At 37.3% G+C, this 17,080-nt stretch overlaps 1 protein-coding gene across 4 annotated transcripts in view; it reads right to left on the bottom strand.

Moving 5' to 3' along the window:
- The window catches only part of UBE2D1 (ubiquitin conjugating enzyme E2 D1), a 30,100-nt gene extending 14,219 nt beyond the window's left edge, over positions 1-15,881 (bottom strand). For all 4 annotated transcript variants that reach the window (XM_047825552.1, XM_047825550.1, XM_047825553.1 and 1 more), the window contains exon 1: positions 15,633-15,881. In XM_047825552.1, the coding sequence (XP_047681508.1) occupies positions 15,633-15,656 (24 nt within the window). In that variant the 5' untranslated portion in view covers positions 15,657-15,881. The remainder of the gene's footprint in view (positions 1-15,632) is intronic.
- Positions 15,882-17,080: the final 1,199 nt, after the last annotated feature.

Below are 17,080 nucleotides of genomic sequence, written 5' to 3'. Positions count from 1 at the left end.
ATTGCTTCCCAAATCTATGCATTATGTGTAGAATAATCTTCTAAAAGCACAGTTCTATTTCATCTTCCCTTAGAAAATTTCAGTGGCTCCCACATTGTTTATTAAAACCAAACCTAACCAATGAACTCAACCCTACATACTCAATTGGGTTCTCTTTCACAAGCTTGCCCAATAATACTCCAAAGAAGTCCCATGGGTTTTCTAAAACACCTTCAGGAGGTCTATGCAGACAGCATTAATTTCATGATAAAACTAACATGTTATTTACCTTTTTTCACTCTCAATATCTCATGAGTATACAGTGGAGTTTTCCAGTTATATGGCATGTGATATTGTAACAGACTGAATTCCTAAGCAGATATGAGGATTCAACTATCATCTAATTCTTAGATTTTAATTTTTTTAATTCTTATTTATTTTGAGAGAGAGAGCACAAGCGGGGGTGGGGCAGAGAGAAAGACAGAGACCGAATCCTAAGCAGGCTCTGCACGGACAGTGCAGCTCCAATGTGGGGCTCAAACTCATGAACCGTTAGATCATGACCTGAGATCATCACCTAAGCCGAAGTCAAGAGTTGGATGCTTAACCAACTGAGCCACCCAGGTGCCCCTGGAAAAGTTATTTTTAATAAAAATGTTACTTGATGTTAATATGTAATGGTTCTGTTATTTCTAAATTACTATTTTTAAATTTGTTTTTGTTTCTCATATGGTAAATATTAATAGATATAACCCATACAAACAAAAAAGCTCTTTGAAGCCCTCAATGCTTTTAATACAAGGAGGTCCTAAGAACCAAAAGTTTGAGAGCATCTAGTCAGGTTCCACCTGATTACTTGGTTGTAACAAGGCTAAATTTTCTGGCTTTCACAATTTTCTTTCTCCTAAAATAATCTTTCTGTTTCCCTATGCCCAAAATTTACCCATTCTCCTTAATAGTGGCCATCTTCTCAACAGTCACTGACCACAAGTTTTGGGGTCAGACTTGGATGAAATCTGGCCTTGCACTAACCTTTACTAGCTGTGTGACTCTGGGCAACTTAACCTCTTTGAGTATCAAGTGCCTCATCTGGGGACATCACTGGTAACCCTGAAGAACTATATTGAAAATTGAATGAAAATGCAAAAGTACCCAAATATTTGGCATATATAATAATAAGAACTTATTTCTTCCCTCCTTTTCCTCTTCTACCAGAATGTTTTTGTTTTTTTTTTAAACTAGGGTTTTAATGCATTTTATTCATGGATTCCTCCATAACCCTTAGCACAATGCCTTTCATATAGGGTGTGTGATATGATTTCAGCTAACCAATAAAATTTAAGGAAAAACATGATCAGCAGGGAATAGACAACTCAAATTTCAATCTTTTAGAAATACAAATGATTAGGGTGCTTGGGTGGCTCAGTCAGTTAAGCGTCCAACTTTGGCTCCATTCATAATCTCATCTCCAGTTCGAGCCCTGCATCATGCTCTGTGCTGACAGCTTGGAGCCTGGAGCTTGTTTCAGATTCTGATTTTTGCTCACTCTCTGCCCCTCCCCCGCTCATGATCTGTCTCTCTGTGTCTCTTTTTCTCAAAAATAAATAAAAACATTAAAGAAATGCAAATAATTAGACTTGGCAACAGAATCAGAATCAATTATTCCCTTAGGTAGCCATGTAGACTACATATAATAAAAAGAGTATTGTAATAACAGGTGTTAAGAGAGAAGAGTGCAGTTCACTTAAAAACACCGAGGTGGCCTTTTAAGTAACATATAATCATACCTAAAAATGAATCTCAAAAGAATATTAATCATTAAAGTATTAAAAATCATGCTACTGCTGCAACTATTTTCAATTTACAGAATGTATGATATTCTAGTAAAATAGCCAAAGCCACACAAAATTCTCATTAGTAATTTTTGGGTTTTTTTTCTGGTTTAGAAGACCTCATAACTCTAAATATTCCATCCTTATTGTTTATTTAGGATGCTGCTGACCTAATGTCAGGATACAGCTTTTGGTTGCTTTTCTGACAGGAGTTAGGGGTTTGTGCTGAGTTGACCAGGCTCAAAGTAAGGTATCTTCCAACCACTGGCAATCCTTGGTGACAGAGCTGCCCAGGGATAGGGTCGCAGTTTGTGGCAATGACAGAGTTTTTTGTTTTTGTTGTTTTTTGTCCCATGATTAATTTAACCAGTGGACTAATTATAGCAAACGTTTATTAAGCAGTTCCACATCCTATCTAATAGGGATTATGATTCTGTTTTTATACTATTATCCCACCTTTACCCTCCCAATGTTTTAAAGACTTAATGATATCAGGTTATGATGCTTATAAAAATCCTCCTAAGTCACCAGTCAGGCATATTTGTTGATGATTAAACTGAGGCATGAAATTCAAGGAGAACTGATTTGTGGAAAAAAATAACTTCATAAGACACAGTTTAAAAACTATAGTAAAGAGGGCCTCTAGATTCTTAGAAACTTAAAAATGGTTCTGTCTCCAAGCAAATACATTTAAGAGTAGCCATACACCTCAAGAGTCATCTTCTGAATGTGTTTACTCAAGTTTAGAACATTCTAAGGATCTTAGAAAGTTTCTTCCTAGGACAGAAGTGTGATCTAGTAAGGAACTGGCATAGACTATCTGGACTGACACTAACTACCTTTTAAATAAAAAATAAGTACAAGTATGAAACATTAATAAATAAGGTTATATGATCTAGTAAATTCGGGAAAGCCACATATACTACCTCAAAGACTATCTCCTACTCTACCCCTTTAAACCTGTGGCACACTACAATACTATACTTAAATAAAAATAACCCTTATTTGCAAAAGGTGGATTGCTACAGCACAGAAAACTTAATGTATTTTGTTTTTGTATTAGCCAGTTATTACAAGTAGCAGTTAGGGCTGCCTCATTTTGCCACACAGGGCATAAGCCAAATCCAGGGGGGTATCTTTCACACACTTTAATGGGGTGGTATCTCCCTAGGGCTCTATAAAGTTTAACTGCAGAGAGTTGCACATGAAAGAAATGGATAATATATCCTTTAAACCCAACTTAGGATATTATCACTATTTCTGATAAACAAATAGTACTTTTGATGTAGAAGCAAAAGTGATGGTGTTTGACATATGAGTGGGACCATGAGTATTTACTTTATTTATCAATGTATTTCAAATGGAAAGAAAACAATGGCAAACCTAGCCTTCAAAAATTAAAAGTGAAGTCAGCAGCATTCTAGTGGAGGAAAAGAAAAATTTTTTCAATAGATGGTCATCTGGGTATCCATAAGGGAAAAATATAAACCTTGACCTCTCCCACTTCAAACCATATCCAAAAGTCAATTCTAAATAGATCATAGGTTTACATTTAAAAGATAAAATAATGCTTTTATTTTTATTTATTTATTTTTAAACATTTTATTTTATTTTTGGGACAGAGAGAGACAGAGCATGAACGGGGGAGGGGCAGAGAGAGAGGGAGACACAGAATTGGAAACAGGCTCCAGGCTCTGAGCCATCAGCCCAGAGCCCGACGCGGGGCTCGAACTCACAGACCGCGAGATCGCAACCTGGCTGAAGTCAGACGCTTAACCGACTGTGCCACCCAGGCGCCCCTAAAATAATGCTTTTAAAAGGAAACATAAAATGTCTTCATGACCTTGGAGGAGACAGAAACTTCTTAAGCAGGACACAAACAAAGAGCACTACCCATAAGGGAAAAAATAAAAAATTTGGACTGGACTAAAATCAAGAACATTTGTTCATCGAAAGACACATTAAAAGTATTAAAGGGCAAGCAAACCATCAAACAGAAGAAAATATTTGTAATATACATATCTGACAAAAGAACCACATCCAGAATATGTAAAATCTTTATCTACAGATCAATTTTTAAAAGACAGATTCGAACAGGCACTTTATAAAAGAGACTGTGAAAGAAAGAAAGAAAGAAAGAAAGAGGAAAGGAGGGAGGAAGGAAGGAAGAAAAAAGAGAAGAGAAAAGGAAAGGAAAAGACAAGACAAGACAAGACTATCCAAACAGCCAATACATATATGAGAAGGGGCTTGGCTTCATTAGGCATCAACGAAAAATGTAATTAAAACCAAAATGTGATGCCACTACAAACCCAGCAGAATAAAGTGAAAAAGCCAGAAAAAATTTAAGTGTTGGCAAAGATGGTAGGCAACTGGAACTCTCATGCTGCTGGTGAATGAGGCAAAGTTTGACATTAACTACCAAAGGTAAACACAGGAATACTTAATGACCCAGCAAGTTTACTGTCAGGTATATACCTAACAGAAATATGTAGAAATCTTCTAATGTTAACAGATGTCTATCAAACAATGAGACTAGTTATGAATCCATATATGAAAAGAAATTCATTATAGTCAACAGACTATGTGGGGTGTGTGTGTGTGTGTGTGTGTGTGTGTGTGTGTGTCTCTAATGTATGGGTGTATCTTCCAATTTCATTTCCAGTGACTTTTAAAATCTAAAATTGAAATACATAGTTGATCCAATTTCCTTCTTCTCCTTTGAGACAAAGTAAGCTTAAAACAAACTAACCTTATACCTAAACACAGATCAGGCAATAAATACCATCAAACTGGTGAAAGATGCTCCAGACAAAAGTAATCTTTCAGTGAAGCAATTTTCTATTCCAATGTGATTAACATTCAAATAAAAAAACTAATTAGGGTATCTAAATTTAAAGATAAAAATATAAGATATTGTATATGAAAGGCAGATTTTGACTGGAACTATAGAAGCATTATACGTCCACAAAAATGTGTACTTAATGGATTTATATAGCCTTACATGGCTAAGCACCTCTATTCCAGTTCAGATTTCTATAACCAAGTAGACACAAAGGAAAGTACTAAGAGGTCTGAAACTGAATTTTAAATTGATACAGATGGCATGTTTATAACACCCCCACAATATGCTGAGTGTTCTCCATAAAACCAACCTAGACACAGTCCCTGCCTCTAGGGAATTTAAAAATCTAAAAGTAGATGAGGCAGCCTAATTCAAAGAAAGTAAACAAATAAAAGGAAACAAAGAAGGGAATCTAAGAGAAGAGAGGCTTGCATTAATCTCTCAGTTCCCAGAAGGCTAACAGTCCAACCTGAACAGTGGAGAATGAAAGCTAACAAGTCAGAGCTGCCTTATTTACCATCAAATTTAATATGACACTATGCAGTAAATATTCTCTAAAAAATTATGCTGACCAGACTGAAAAAGCTTGGTTGTTCTCTAGCTTCAATCAATGTTCAGAAGGTCTAAATCTCTGTAATAGATACAATATATACCCCACTGGATGTGTGTAAAGGACATTAATGCACAGCCTGTTCATAGGGACTGATTTACAGTCCAAAATCTAAATTACCGAACCCAAAGCATATGAAAACATTATTTCATAAACCCTGGCTCAACAGGCAATTAATTCATGTGACACAACTATCTTTACCTGAAAACTCCTAAAACAAGACAGTGATTCTTACCACATTGTATTTTTGATGTTGTCTCTAAAGGGATATATGAGCTATATTTGATTTGTCTGTAAATAAACATTTCACAGGCTTACAGTTCAGACTCTGGTCTCCTTATCCAGCTGACTAGAGCTATTTCAATAGAGATATCAAACAATTGTCAGAAAGGTCTCCATATACAGAACCTCTTTAAACTCTTGAATTAAAGAACAGCTTTATTATTAACCATGCAGATTTTTCCTGGAAGACTTCAAAACGCTGATGGCATCCAATTGATTAAGTCATAGGAACTACTCATTTCAACACAATGGTCCTAGCTGCTTCACTGTCTCTGGATCAGATATCTCTGGTAAAGGCTATTTATTAAAAAATCAGTCAATCAATCAATAATAATAATGCAGCCAAATTCCACACAAAAAAAGATGAAGAAAGCAGTTATGCTACTGACTTTGTTATATCAAAATAGTATTTACTGAACCAGAGTTATAAAGAGCATAATTTGGAATAAATGTTTGAGGTCAAGATTAGGGACATCATCTACCCAATATCTCAGATCTGCAACCACTTTTTCCCGGTGATTTCTACAGCAGTCATAATGACTTTCAATTTCCCACAATATTATCTTGCCTGTAGTTTAAAACATAGTTTCCTCTTAAAGAGAAGACTCCCAGTCACCTCCTTTACATATATTTCCATCACAGGAATTACATAAATAAAAATGCATCTCAGATAAATCTAAGATATCCCAGTAAAAACTGTATTTCAGTCTTCTTTATGAAGTATTATGATAAAAATATACTTTTTCCAGTAATCCAAACTCTAAACTTTAGAATCACCATCTGATTCCTTCATCATATCCCACCCCACTCTCCCATCCCTCATATTAATCAGTACAAGTTGTTCAGATTCTCCTTCAGTCCAAATCCCTCCCACTGAAAGGGTCCCAGAATATAAAAAACTGAGGTCCAATGGACAAAAAAAGTCTGAGAAGAGCAAGATGAGACATTTCAGCATAAGAAGCCAAAGGTTCAAATCAGGGAGACACTATTAAAGTATCTGAGAACAAATTGGGTAGTAGGGGTCTGAAGAGACTGCCTTGACCACCGAGCTTTAGAGATCTGATCTGAAAGGCCAAGTAGGCATGGGTGGGTCAGACCAACTCAAAAAGGCCAGGGTTTCTCATATAACCCTCTTTCCAAATGTCTTCTGCCACCATCCTAGCTCAGACCCTCTTTGGATCTCACTTAAACAAGTGTAGTGGGTTAACTGACTTGTCCTATTTTTCTACCAAGACACTGTAGTTAAAATCATCTTCTCAAAGTACCAAGTTGAACCCTTTCAATATTTTTCATTAGCTTTAACATAAAATTTATAAATCCTTAAAATGGCTTATTACCAGGCCTTCTAGCATCTGACTCCTCTCTGCAACCATTTTCCCCCAATGCTCTCCATACCAATCATAACTTTAAAGTCCCCCAAATGCTATTTTGTCCCTTGTTTCCTTTTAGATAGAAGACTCCTAAGCACCTCCCCACCATACACACACTCATTCACTTTACCTACTTTCCTTTTACCTTTAAAGTCTCATCTTAAACACATTTTCTTAAGGTTTTGCTTGAACACTTCAAAGGGTCCCTGCTATATTCCCAGAGAACTCTATACTATGACATTCATCAGATTTGTAATTATAAATGGTAAACAATCCTATGTTCTATGAGGGCAAGAATGGATACCTAAGAATATGATTAAGAATGTTACTTCCTTACTCAAAAAACTTCAATGGCTTCCCAAACTTTCCCAAATTTGAAGCATTAAGTACACATTTCTCATGATGAGTCTTCAAGGCCCTCCACTGTATGAACTTGTATGTCTACTATTCCCCAAATGCTTCCCAAAGGCAGGATTATCTGTTCCTTCCTAAACAAGACAAGTACTTTCTGGTGCTTTCATTTCTGTACCTTCCTTTATGAACCTCATCTTTAAAAATGCTACCCATTCTTCCAAACCTATATCTAATTCCATCTGCATAATATTTTTCCTGATCTTCCCTAAATAAATTTGGTCTCTCCCACCTTCAACTCTCTTTCTGTTCAAATACGTTACATTTTCCTTATTGTACTTTCATAAGTCTACCTAATAATTATGGTATCTTTCTCACTATTAATAGTTTTAAATTTCTTAGGTTCATGCTAGCTATACATCACTTTTCCATGTATCTCCTTATTTCATTTTGTATATGCCTTATATACAGAAGGTGCTCCATAAATGCATTAACTAGAATCCAAAAAAAATCTACTACATGGAAGGTAGATGTATAAGGCAGTTTTCTAAATATGTGGATAAAACGATCTCTATACTTTAAAGATACCTGTGAAACAGATGGAAGCTAAATGGAATTAGAAAAGCTTGTTATGATACTGGTACAAAAACAGAAATATATCTTATTTGCATCACAAATAACTGCTTTTTAATCAAAGAGTAAGACATCTTAAAAGACTCATTATAAATCAGAAAGGACCACGGAAATTATCTAGTTCAATGCATCATTTCTAGATAAAGAAAATAAAGACTATGAGTATCTTGGCCAAGGTCATAAAGCCAAAGTTAGAACAAAGGCTCAGACCATCTGATTTCCACTCCAGCACTCTCCCCACCCTGAAACAATACTCACCTCAAGGCTACAGTAACTACAGCCCATTATTCTCAATCAATATTGGAGCCAACAATACTCTGGTACTTGAATTAAGGCCATTTGTACAGTTTCAGCCATACTCAAGAAACACAAAAGTGTGACAAGTGAGGAAATGAAAAGGGATTCTTTTTATCTTTTCCCAGGAACTCTAATTTTACAAAAGGTTAGAAATGAACACTACTCCATAAGCTTTGAGGAGTGTTTTTGTTTAAAGATACTCTGAGAGGCAAGAAAAACATGATAAAAAATTACAGACAACTTTTCAAAATGCATAATACAATTCTAACACATAATGTAACATGCAACATAGAGCATTTTCAATGCTACATTATTAAAAGTTACTATTTACTTCATAGTAACCAAGAAAGGTGCTTCAGGAAAAAAAGAAAGAAAAAAAATGAAAGAATAAAAGTTAGCAGCCTATTTCTTAAAAACTACTTAAAAGACCAACATATCTTTCAATATTTGCCAAATATTTATTATGTATCATTTCTTACAGTTCTATCCCAAATAACTGTTATACAGCAGGCACTTAATAAGTATTTGCATAATAAATCAATTAATCAGTATCACTCAGCACTATTCTTGAATACTGTGGTTATATATCACAAATGCTACAACTTTTAGTAGAAAACAATGAGCATTGGCAGTTTGTAGCAAATAGAATGGTTTCCAAGGCTACAGTACTTTATACTGTATATGTGAATATATATACATATATATATGTATATGTGTTTCTATGTGTATGTATGTCCATTTGCTCTCTCTATATATACACACATACGAATGTGTGGCATATATTTCTGATAATATTAATTTTACCTAAGGATCTTATGCTATTGAACAATCATTTTCATACTTTTCTTACAGCAATTCATAACAAGAAAAATATGATACATATAGTACAACCTAGCACACATACACACAGGCACAGGGCACAGGCACAAATATATAATTAAAAAAAAAAGTTTCATGAAACACTACCACTCTTACTATACCTAAAGCATTAATATTCCATTTTCTATTCCATTTTTTAAAATGATGTTTATGACCCACTAAATTGGTTTCATCACTCCTGTTCTGGAAGCTCATAAAAGTGCAAGAAGACATCGGGAAGGTTTGGCATTCATTCCTTAGAAATAAGCTAGGCTCTACAGACACCAACCAGAAACTGGCAAAATGAAGTCTGGAATTCATTAAATATTTTCATTCAAAGCTATGTTGGGCATCTGAAGGGCATCACTATTATGGAAGGATAAAGTACAGACCATATACTGGGCCATAAAACAAATCCCAAATATTGAAAAGGAGTCAAATAACAATTTCTTTGTTCATAACGGAATTAACTCAGAATCAATAACAGAAAGCTATCTGGGGGCGCCTGGGTGGCTCAGTAGGTTAAGGGTCTGACTTCGGCTCAGGTCAGGTCCTGGCAGTTTGTCATTCTGAGCCCCACCTTGGGCTCTGCTGTCAGAGGGAAGCCCACTTCAGATCCTCTGTCCCCGTCTCTGTCTGCCCCTCCCATGCAGGCTCTGTTTCTCTCAATAATAAACATTAAAAAAAAAAAAAAAAAAAAAAAAAAAGACCGAAAAGTGAAGAAAACTATCTGTAAAATCACAAGTATTGGGAGAATAAATAATATACTTCTAAATAACTCAAGGGTTGAAGAATCAAATGGGAAATTAGGAAATATTTTTAACTAAATGAAAATACAACACATCAAAATTTAGGGGAAGCAAAAACACAGGCCAGAATTTTACTGGTTTAGAGAAGAACAATGAGCACAGGCCATCAGGTCTTTTTGGTTCCTTCTAAACAAAATCCAGACTCTGCTCACATAAGGAGGTAGTCATTTGCACTGAGAATCATCAGATTGTTTGCACTACTAAGTAAGTTTAAAGTGAAGGAAGCAACACACCAACCTTATCCCTGTTGGAAAGGTTTTCATAAATCCGAAAGGATACTAGGTATCTAATAAGCAATGTGGTACACTGAAGGGAAAGAGCCACAAAACAAAACAAAACAAAACAAAACAAAACAAAAAACAGAATAATATGAATAGAGAGCAGTGGAGGAAACATCCAGAAACATGATGGGTAGCACTAAACTAAGCTTCAGGATGGTAGCTTCCTCCCCATACAAAGGACAACTCCAGAACATAGTAGCCTCTAATACTGTATAATGTGTTTAACAGAACCTTCAAATTCATCCCAGAACCAATTAAATGCAGAAAAAGTTCAGCTTTTCAGAAGCCATCTTGACCAAGAGTGGCTAGAAATAGAACCTGTTTTGCCTTCAGACAGATGTTCTGAGGTAGCCTGAGGATCCCTCCAATTCCCTGAAAATCTGGATTGTATATTCTAGCATCTTTTATTCCAGCATCACAAGGTTAAGAGGAGACAGGACAAGTATCTCAATACCTGTTTTTAATTAATATAATATCAGTTCACCCACTGTTAAAAAGAAGGTGGGAAGACAGGAGAGCTAATACATCATAGACAACCATTAATTCAGTTTGATGGAAAGTATCAGGCTTATTATTTTGATTAGTAGCACTCATTAAATATGCTTTCTATGTGTATTTCAGGGAACTAAAGCATGTAAGGATGCTACTCTGCTTTAGTGGGGGCAATCCCACATCTTGCTAACTTGGTTTTTATAATATGTGTTTGGCTTCCTAAAAAGGCATAAACAGCTTCATTTAGATCTATGCTATTTATTTCCACAGAGAAGGACCTCAGAACTCTTTACCTATAATAGGTTATCTTGTTTTTTTACACTTTTGTTGTGATTAAGAAAGAAAAATACATGATACCCAGGGTAAAAGGAAGATTGAGCTTAATTGCAAAGATTTAGAAGCCAAAAAAACTGACATTGTGGCTTTTTAGAAAAAGAACACTTTCTTCCTTTCATCTCAAGGAAAACCACTTCATCTACCAAGAAGCATAAATACTGTGTTCTTCCTTTCTAAAATTTTTGTTAAAATTATATCCTTTTTTTTAATGTTTATTTATTTTTGAGAGACAGAGACAGAACATGAGTGGGGGAGGGGCAGAGAGAGGGAGACAGAATCCAAAGCAGGCTCCAGGCTCTGAGCTTCTAGCTCAGACCCTGACGTGGAGTTCAAACCCACGAACTGTGAGATCATGACCTGAGCCAAAGTGGATGCTTAACAGATTGAGCCACCCTGGTGCCCCAAAATTGTATCCTTCTTTACTGAAAGAATCTGGAGTCCTAGACCTAATCTTGTAATCTGCAAGTCTTCCTAACATTTGTGTCATCTGAACAGTCGACTGCTACTCAAAGCCACTAGAGGGACTAAACAGCTGTATCAGTTCATAAATAGTTTTCTCAAATGAAAACTTCACAATGAAATGATACTTTGACAGAATATTTATAAATTCCAAACAATTATTCTAAATCCCTTTGGAGGAGAAAAATTTTAAGTGATAGAACAAGAATAAACAAAGTTATATTACCCATTTACCATGTTAAATGATTCAGCATATGTTACTTGAGACCAGAGATTTAAAATGCACAACACAGTGTGATGCATCAGTGAAAATGATTAAATATGCCAAGGTTTAAATACCACTTTACATATGTATAGAATAGTCCAGTTTGCAAATCATGACCATAAACTCACTTGACTCTATATGTCTATCAATTTAAATACAATAGATATAAGTCCATTTGGATAAGAAAAGCCATGTACTAAAATGGTTAATAGCATGGAATCTGAAGCCAACTGCCTGGTTTTGAACCCTAGCACTGCCACTTATTAGATATGTGATTCTCAATACATTACTCAACTTTCTGTGCCTCTGCTGCATCATTTGCAAAACAGGGAAAATAATTATTTCAACTTCTTGGATTCACTAATGGTTAAATCAATTAATGTATGTCAAACACTTAGAACAGCATCTATCACAGAGTAATCATTATATATTACATGCTGGTTGTACTTAGCTACAGTATCATTATATGGATAGGGAAACAGACTAGTAAGTCACAGAGCGAGAAATAAAAAAACAGATCTTCTTCTCTTTGATGCTCTATCCACAAAGGGCTTGGCTGTTTTTTTAAGTATCCTAAGATCTCCCAGACTGATATAGAGTATATTGTGGAATTGTACAAATAAAAAAATTCAGCAGCTCAAAACATTTATAAAGTTGTATTTTAATCTTCTTACATAAGAAGTTTAAGTCAAATTACTATTAAAAAAGCAAATATTCCATTTTGAGGATAGAACTATACACTAAGGAGTAGTTATCTGTGTTGCTATATTTGCAAAACAAAACTTCTTTGTTTCACTTTTCAAAAGACCAAAAAAGCAATAATATCATATCATGATAGTATGATGATCATAACTTCAATTTATCAAATAGAAAAAATCTAGAAAAAAATATACTAAGATGATAATAATGACTATATTAGGATCTCCTGTTTTTCTTCTGGTTTTCAAAACATGCAGTATTATGACATAACATTCATAATTTTAAAAGTGATTTCCAACAAAAGCTTATCAAGGATTAAACATAGTATTGATAAGAGAAACACTTAGAAATAATTCTAGAAAATAATAGATGCCCAGCTAAAAAACTATCCTCTTTTTTCAAATATATCTTAGGTATCTTTCCTCAGACTTTGTCCAAACTTTCTCCCTTTAGTGATTTAGGTGACTGTGATAACATCTTCTACTGTATCAAAAAATAGGGCATGGGTGTGTAAATTTATGAGCTGAAATGCAAAACTGGCACTGGATGTCTAAATAAGAGTATTAAGTCATTTAGCATACTTTACTATAAAAATATATTTTAAGCATTGATATCTACATGCTTCGTATATACATACAATTTTAATTCAACCATCTTTAATCTTTTCACATGAGGTAAAGAAATGTGAAGTCATGACTTTTTCAACATTCTCAAGTCACTTCTTCAGAGATTAACTTAAACAAAGCATTCCTTCACTCCTGGCCTCAGGTTCCTTCTCTGAATAATAATTCTCAACCTTCTTTCCACCCCAGCCTATCTGAGGGATTCAACATCTTTCCATTTACAACAGTGGGGACAGTCTGAAAACGTCCCACAGTTATTTCTAATACGCTACCCTAGAAGCAGTTCCAAAGCTATTCTGAAGCTGCCCCTACCCTCCATTCAACTCCAAAATGCAGAGTTCTCAGTAGTTCTACACAACTTTAAGGTCTCCCACTTTAGGAAAGGAAAATCACAACCCAATGACCTGGAAGGTATTGGATAGTGTTATTTTCATACACTTACAGAGAAAGGCCAAAAGTTAATATTCATCTTCTTTAATATTCATCGTCTTTGGTTGGAACATGCCAAGATTCAAATATAAATTTATATACTGATGATATAAAAAAAGGCTTTGTTACTGTTCATAAGGCAAACAGCACACCTTACCTGGAACTGGTTTCTAATCAAGGTGTGAAAAGTAAGAAAAGTGGGAAATCAAACAAAATAACACCCCTTAAAGTTTGAGGGAATGGAACATGTGACTAGTGGAAAGGGAGATTTGTGCAAGTCAACTTTTCTGATAACAAAAAAGGAAAGCCAAAGACTGACACATAGAGATGCGACATTATGTGATCCCCAATTTATTCTCCAAAATATCAATTTGTTACAGGCCTAACATCAATTTTATGTCATTTTATTTTTTACCAGGCAACTCTGTTATAAATTAAAAATATGATTTGGGTGTATTCCATATTCTAAATATAAGCCAAATACATTGGTTCAGCATGGTGACTGACAACTGCCCAGTAAAGTATTCACAAATAGTGTCCATTTTCTTTGTCTACTTGCTGTGGACAAATTCTACATTATTTAAAAGCAATGGTATATGCAAAGTCTTATGAAGAATTGTCACAAGTAGGAAAGGAGGAAATGGAATTTTAAAACTTCCTTGGAACATGTGTGTTGTTTAATTCAAATGTAAGCCAGTATTACATCATCATTTGTAAGTATACAAGGCATGGCAAAGATGCTGATTAGGGCTTCAAAACTAGGATAATTTTGAATGTATAATTGCATTATCTTCAAATCAGAAAACATTAATCAATAGATGTGGAGTGTTAGCTTTTATAGTGAAAGTTAATTAGTTAGTTTTAATGATGTTAGTTTTATAGTGAAAGACCCTCAAATGGCACGCGCACACACACAAACACAGTATTTTACAGATTCAGTGTTTGAACAACAAAAAAGTCTGGACCTGAAAGTTGCTGCCCTCTGTACTAGAAGATGACAGCACAAATGTATATATATCTCTATCACTTCATGCCTGAAAAACCTAATAAAAATTTTCTGTAGCACTGATTTCTTCTAAAATTATTTACAAGGCATGCTGTCTGTTGTTGGCTTAACTTGCTGAAACATTCCCCATTTAAGATATAAATTCTCAGTGTTCTCCACATAAACTATAGCTATAAAACCTTTTTAAAACTTGTGTCAGTGAACAGACCAATAACCCAACAAAAAATAAAATTGAACAGAAAAAAAAATGCCCCAACCCCAATTTTGTGGGATGTCCACATCTGAAACAGTAGCAATAAATACAGTATTATGCAAGAGAAGATAATTCCTTACACAGAGTTGGAATGGATAAATATTTGTCGAATGAACATACACATTTCTTCTTCATTCTATACTCATGTGTCAAAGCATCAACTTAAACTGTGGCAGTTTCTTTGTGTTTCGAACTTTACATGTAAGTTTATCATAAGGGGTAAAAAACCTGTTTGGCTTGACTCACGATGAATCACAGCCAGGAGGTCATCTTGTTGTGTATCAGCAACTATGTTTTCACTACAGCTATGTGACCTGAAGTGGCAGCAGAAGAGGTACCAAAATAGAAGAGGCAAAGAGGCTTCTCCTGGCTTCTGGGCCCCAAATGGGCTTTTCCAGCCCGTTCGGGGATCTGAGCAGGAGCCAACCGCAGAGGAGAAAAAGAACAAACCCACAGTACCGAGGAGAAAGGCTGCAGGCCCACCACACCTTCCGTGCCCTCTCCCGGAGCCCGGGGAAGCAAGAACATAAGAGAACGCGCTTAAGAAACAGCGTGGAGGAAATAGCATGACAGGGGCCAAAACTAGACCGGTATAGGGCAAAATCCAGTCGTGACCGTGAAGCACAGATTTCGGGAAGGTCTGAAGCCCGAGAAGGATCTCCACCCTAGGGCTCCCGGCTCAGGTCCTGCGCGAGCCCGCAGCGGGGCCCCCGCCTCCAAGCACCTCCGGCCACCGGGGACCTGCCCCTGCTCCCACCTCACCTATCCAGTGCCCTCTGGCCGGGCCGGCATCTCTGGCCGGATCCCCGCCCACCCTCCCATCTCGTGCCCTCTCAGCGCGTCTTTCGGGACCATCGCCCGGGTGAGTGTGGACAGGGAGCCGAAGCGCACCCCGCCGCTCCAGGCCTGGCCTCCGCACTCACTTTCTGAATCCTCTTCAGCGCCATGGGTCAGGGAGGGCGGCGGGGACACCGGCCGGTTGGGGGCGGCTGCAGGGTTCGGGGACGTAGGGTCGTCGTGGGCTCTGTTCGCTCTCCGCTCGGCTGGATCAACCCTGCAGGTCCCCGGCTCGCTGCTCGCCAACTCGCTCCGGCAGCCGGTGCCTGCTCCGAGTGCGCCCGAGAGCGAGTGTGCGCGAGTGTGCGGGAGGGGACGCCGGCGAGACTCTTTTGTTTCCGCTTTTGCTTCTGGGAAGGAGCCTGCGCCCTCCCCGCTCGCGCCCCGCCCAGCTTGGCACACTGGGAAGTGTAGTTCCAGCCGTGTCCCGGGCCGCCGGCCGCTGGCGAGGTCGAGTTACTGCTGACTTCAACCTAGGTTAAGAACTTCGCGGTCATGAGTTGGTCTTTGCAATTTGATTTTGATCAAGTTACTGAACCTGAAGTACCGAATCTGTAAAAGAGGGATAACAAATTAGGAATTTGTAAGCTTACAGGGATTTCCAATATGTGCTGCAGCTGATCCTTTATTTTTACTTTTGTAGATTTCACTTTCAACCGTATAAACTGCCCAAATTTCTCACACATGCACAGACCTACCAATTATGACTCCTTTCTTACCTCCTTAGTTCCTATTTCAAAAGGCGCCCACTCTATCCTGCTCTATCCACTGCTAATCCCTCATGCCTGCTCCTCCTTGGAACTCCAAATTCTGAGGTATGACATCACTATTGGCTCCTAACCTTGTTGTCACAGCCCATACTCAATACGGTCTACTGACACTCCTCACTCCCTCAATTCTTATGAACTTGTGTGCTCATTAAAACCTGGCTTATACTGGGGCTCCTGGTGGCTAAATCAGTTAAGCGTCTGACTTCCAGCTCAGGTCATGATCTCAGGTTTGTGAGGATTTGTGAGTTGGAGCCCCTGGTCCGGCTCTGTGCAGACAGCTTAGAGCCTGAAGCCTACTTCAGATTCTGTGTCTCCCCTTCTCTCTGCCCCTCCCATGCTCATGCTCAGTCTCTCTCTGTTTCTCAATAATAAATAAACATTAAAAAAAAAATTTTAAACTTGGCTTCTACTTTCAGCACCAGCAGAATTGGTTTTCACCAAGGTCACACTTGAGCTTCTAATTACCAGATCCAATTCACTCCTCATCCTTCCTGATGTTTTTGAACCATTTGACGGCTGAACACCCTTTTGCTTTTCAAAGTACTCACCCACACCCATAGCACCATGGTGGGTCTTTCCCTTTTCTTTGGCTAGCTCCTCTTCTCAAGAGCTGGAGTGCCCCAGAATTCCAAGTCTTGATCTCATCATTAATATCTTCCTAGAAGATAGACCTCCTGAACTCCCATAAACTGGGAGGCACCCCAGGGTTGATGGAGGGGCATGGGCTTTGTAGACTGATCACTCTGACCCCTACCCATTGCATG

This window comes from Prionailurus viverrinus, chromosome D2, assembly GCF_022837055.1.
Source record: "Prionailurus viverrinus isolate Anna chromosome D2, UM_Priviv_1.0, whole genome shotgun sequence".
Lineage (NCBI taxonomy): Eukaryota > Metazoa > Chordata > Mammalia > Carnivora > Felidae > Prionailurus > Prionailurus viverrinus.
Note: the sequence above shows the minus strand (reverse complement) of the source record. Positions and strands in the feature narration are given on the sequence as shown.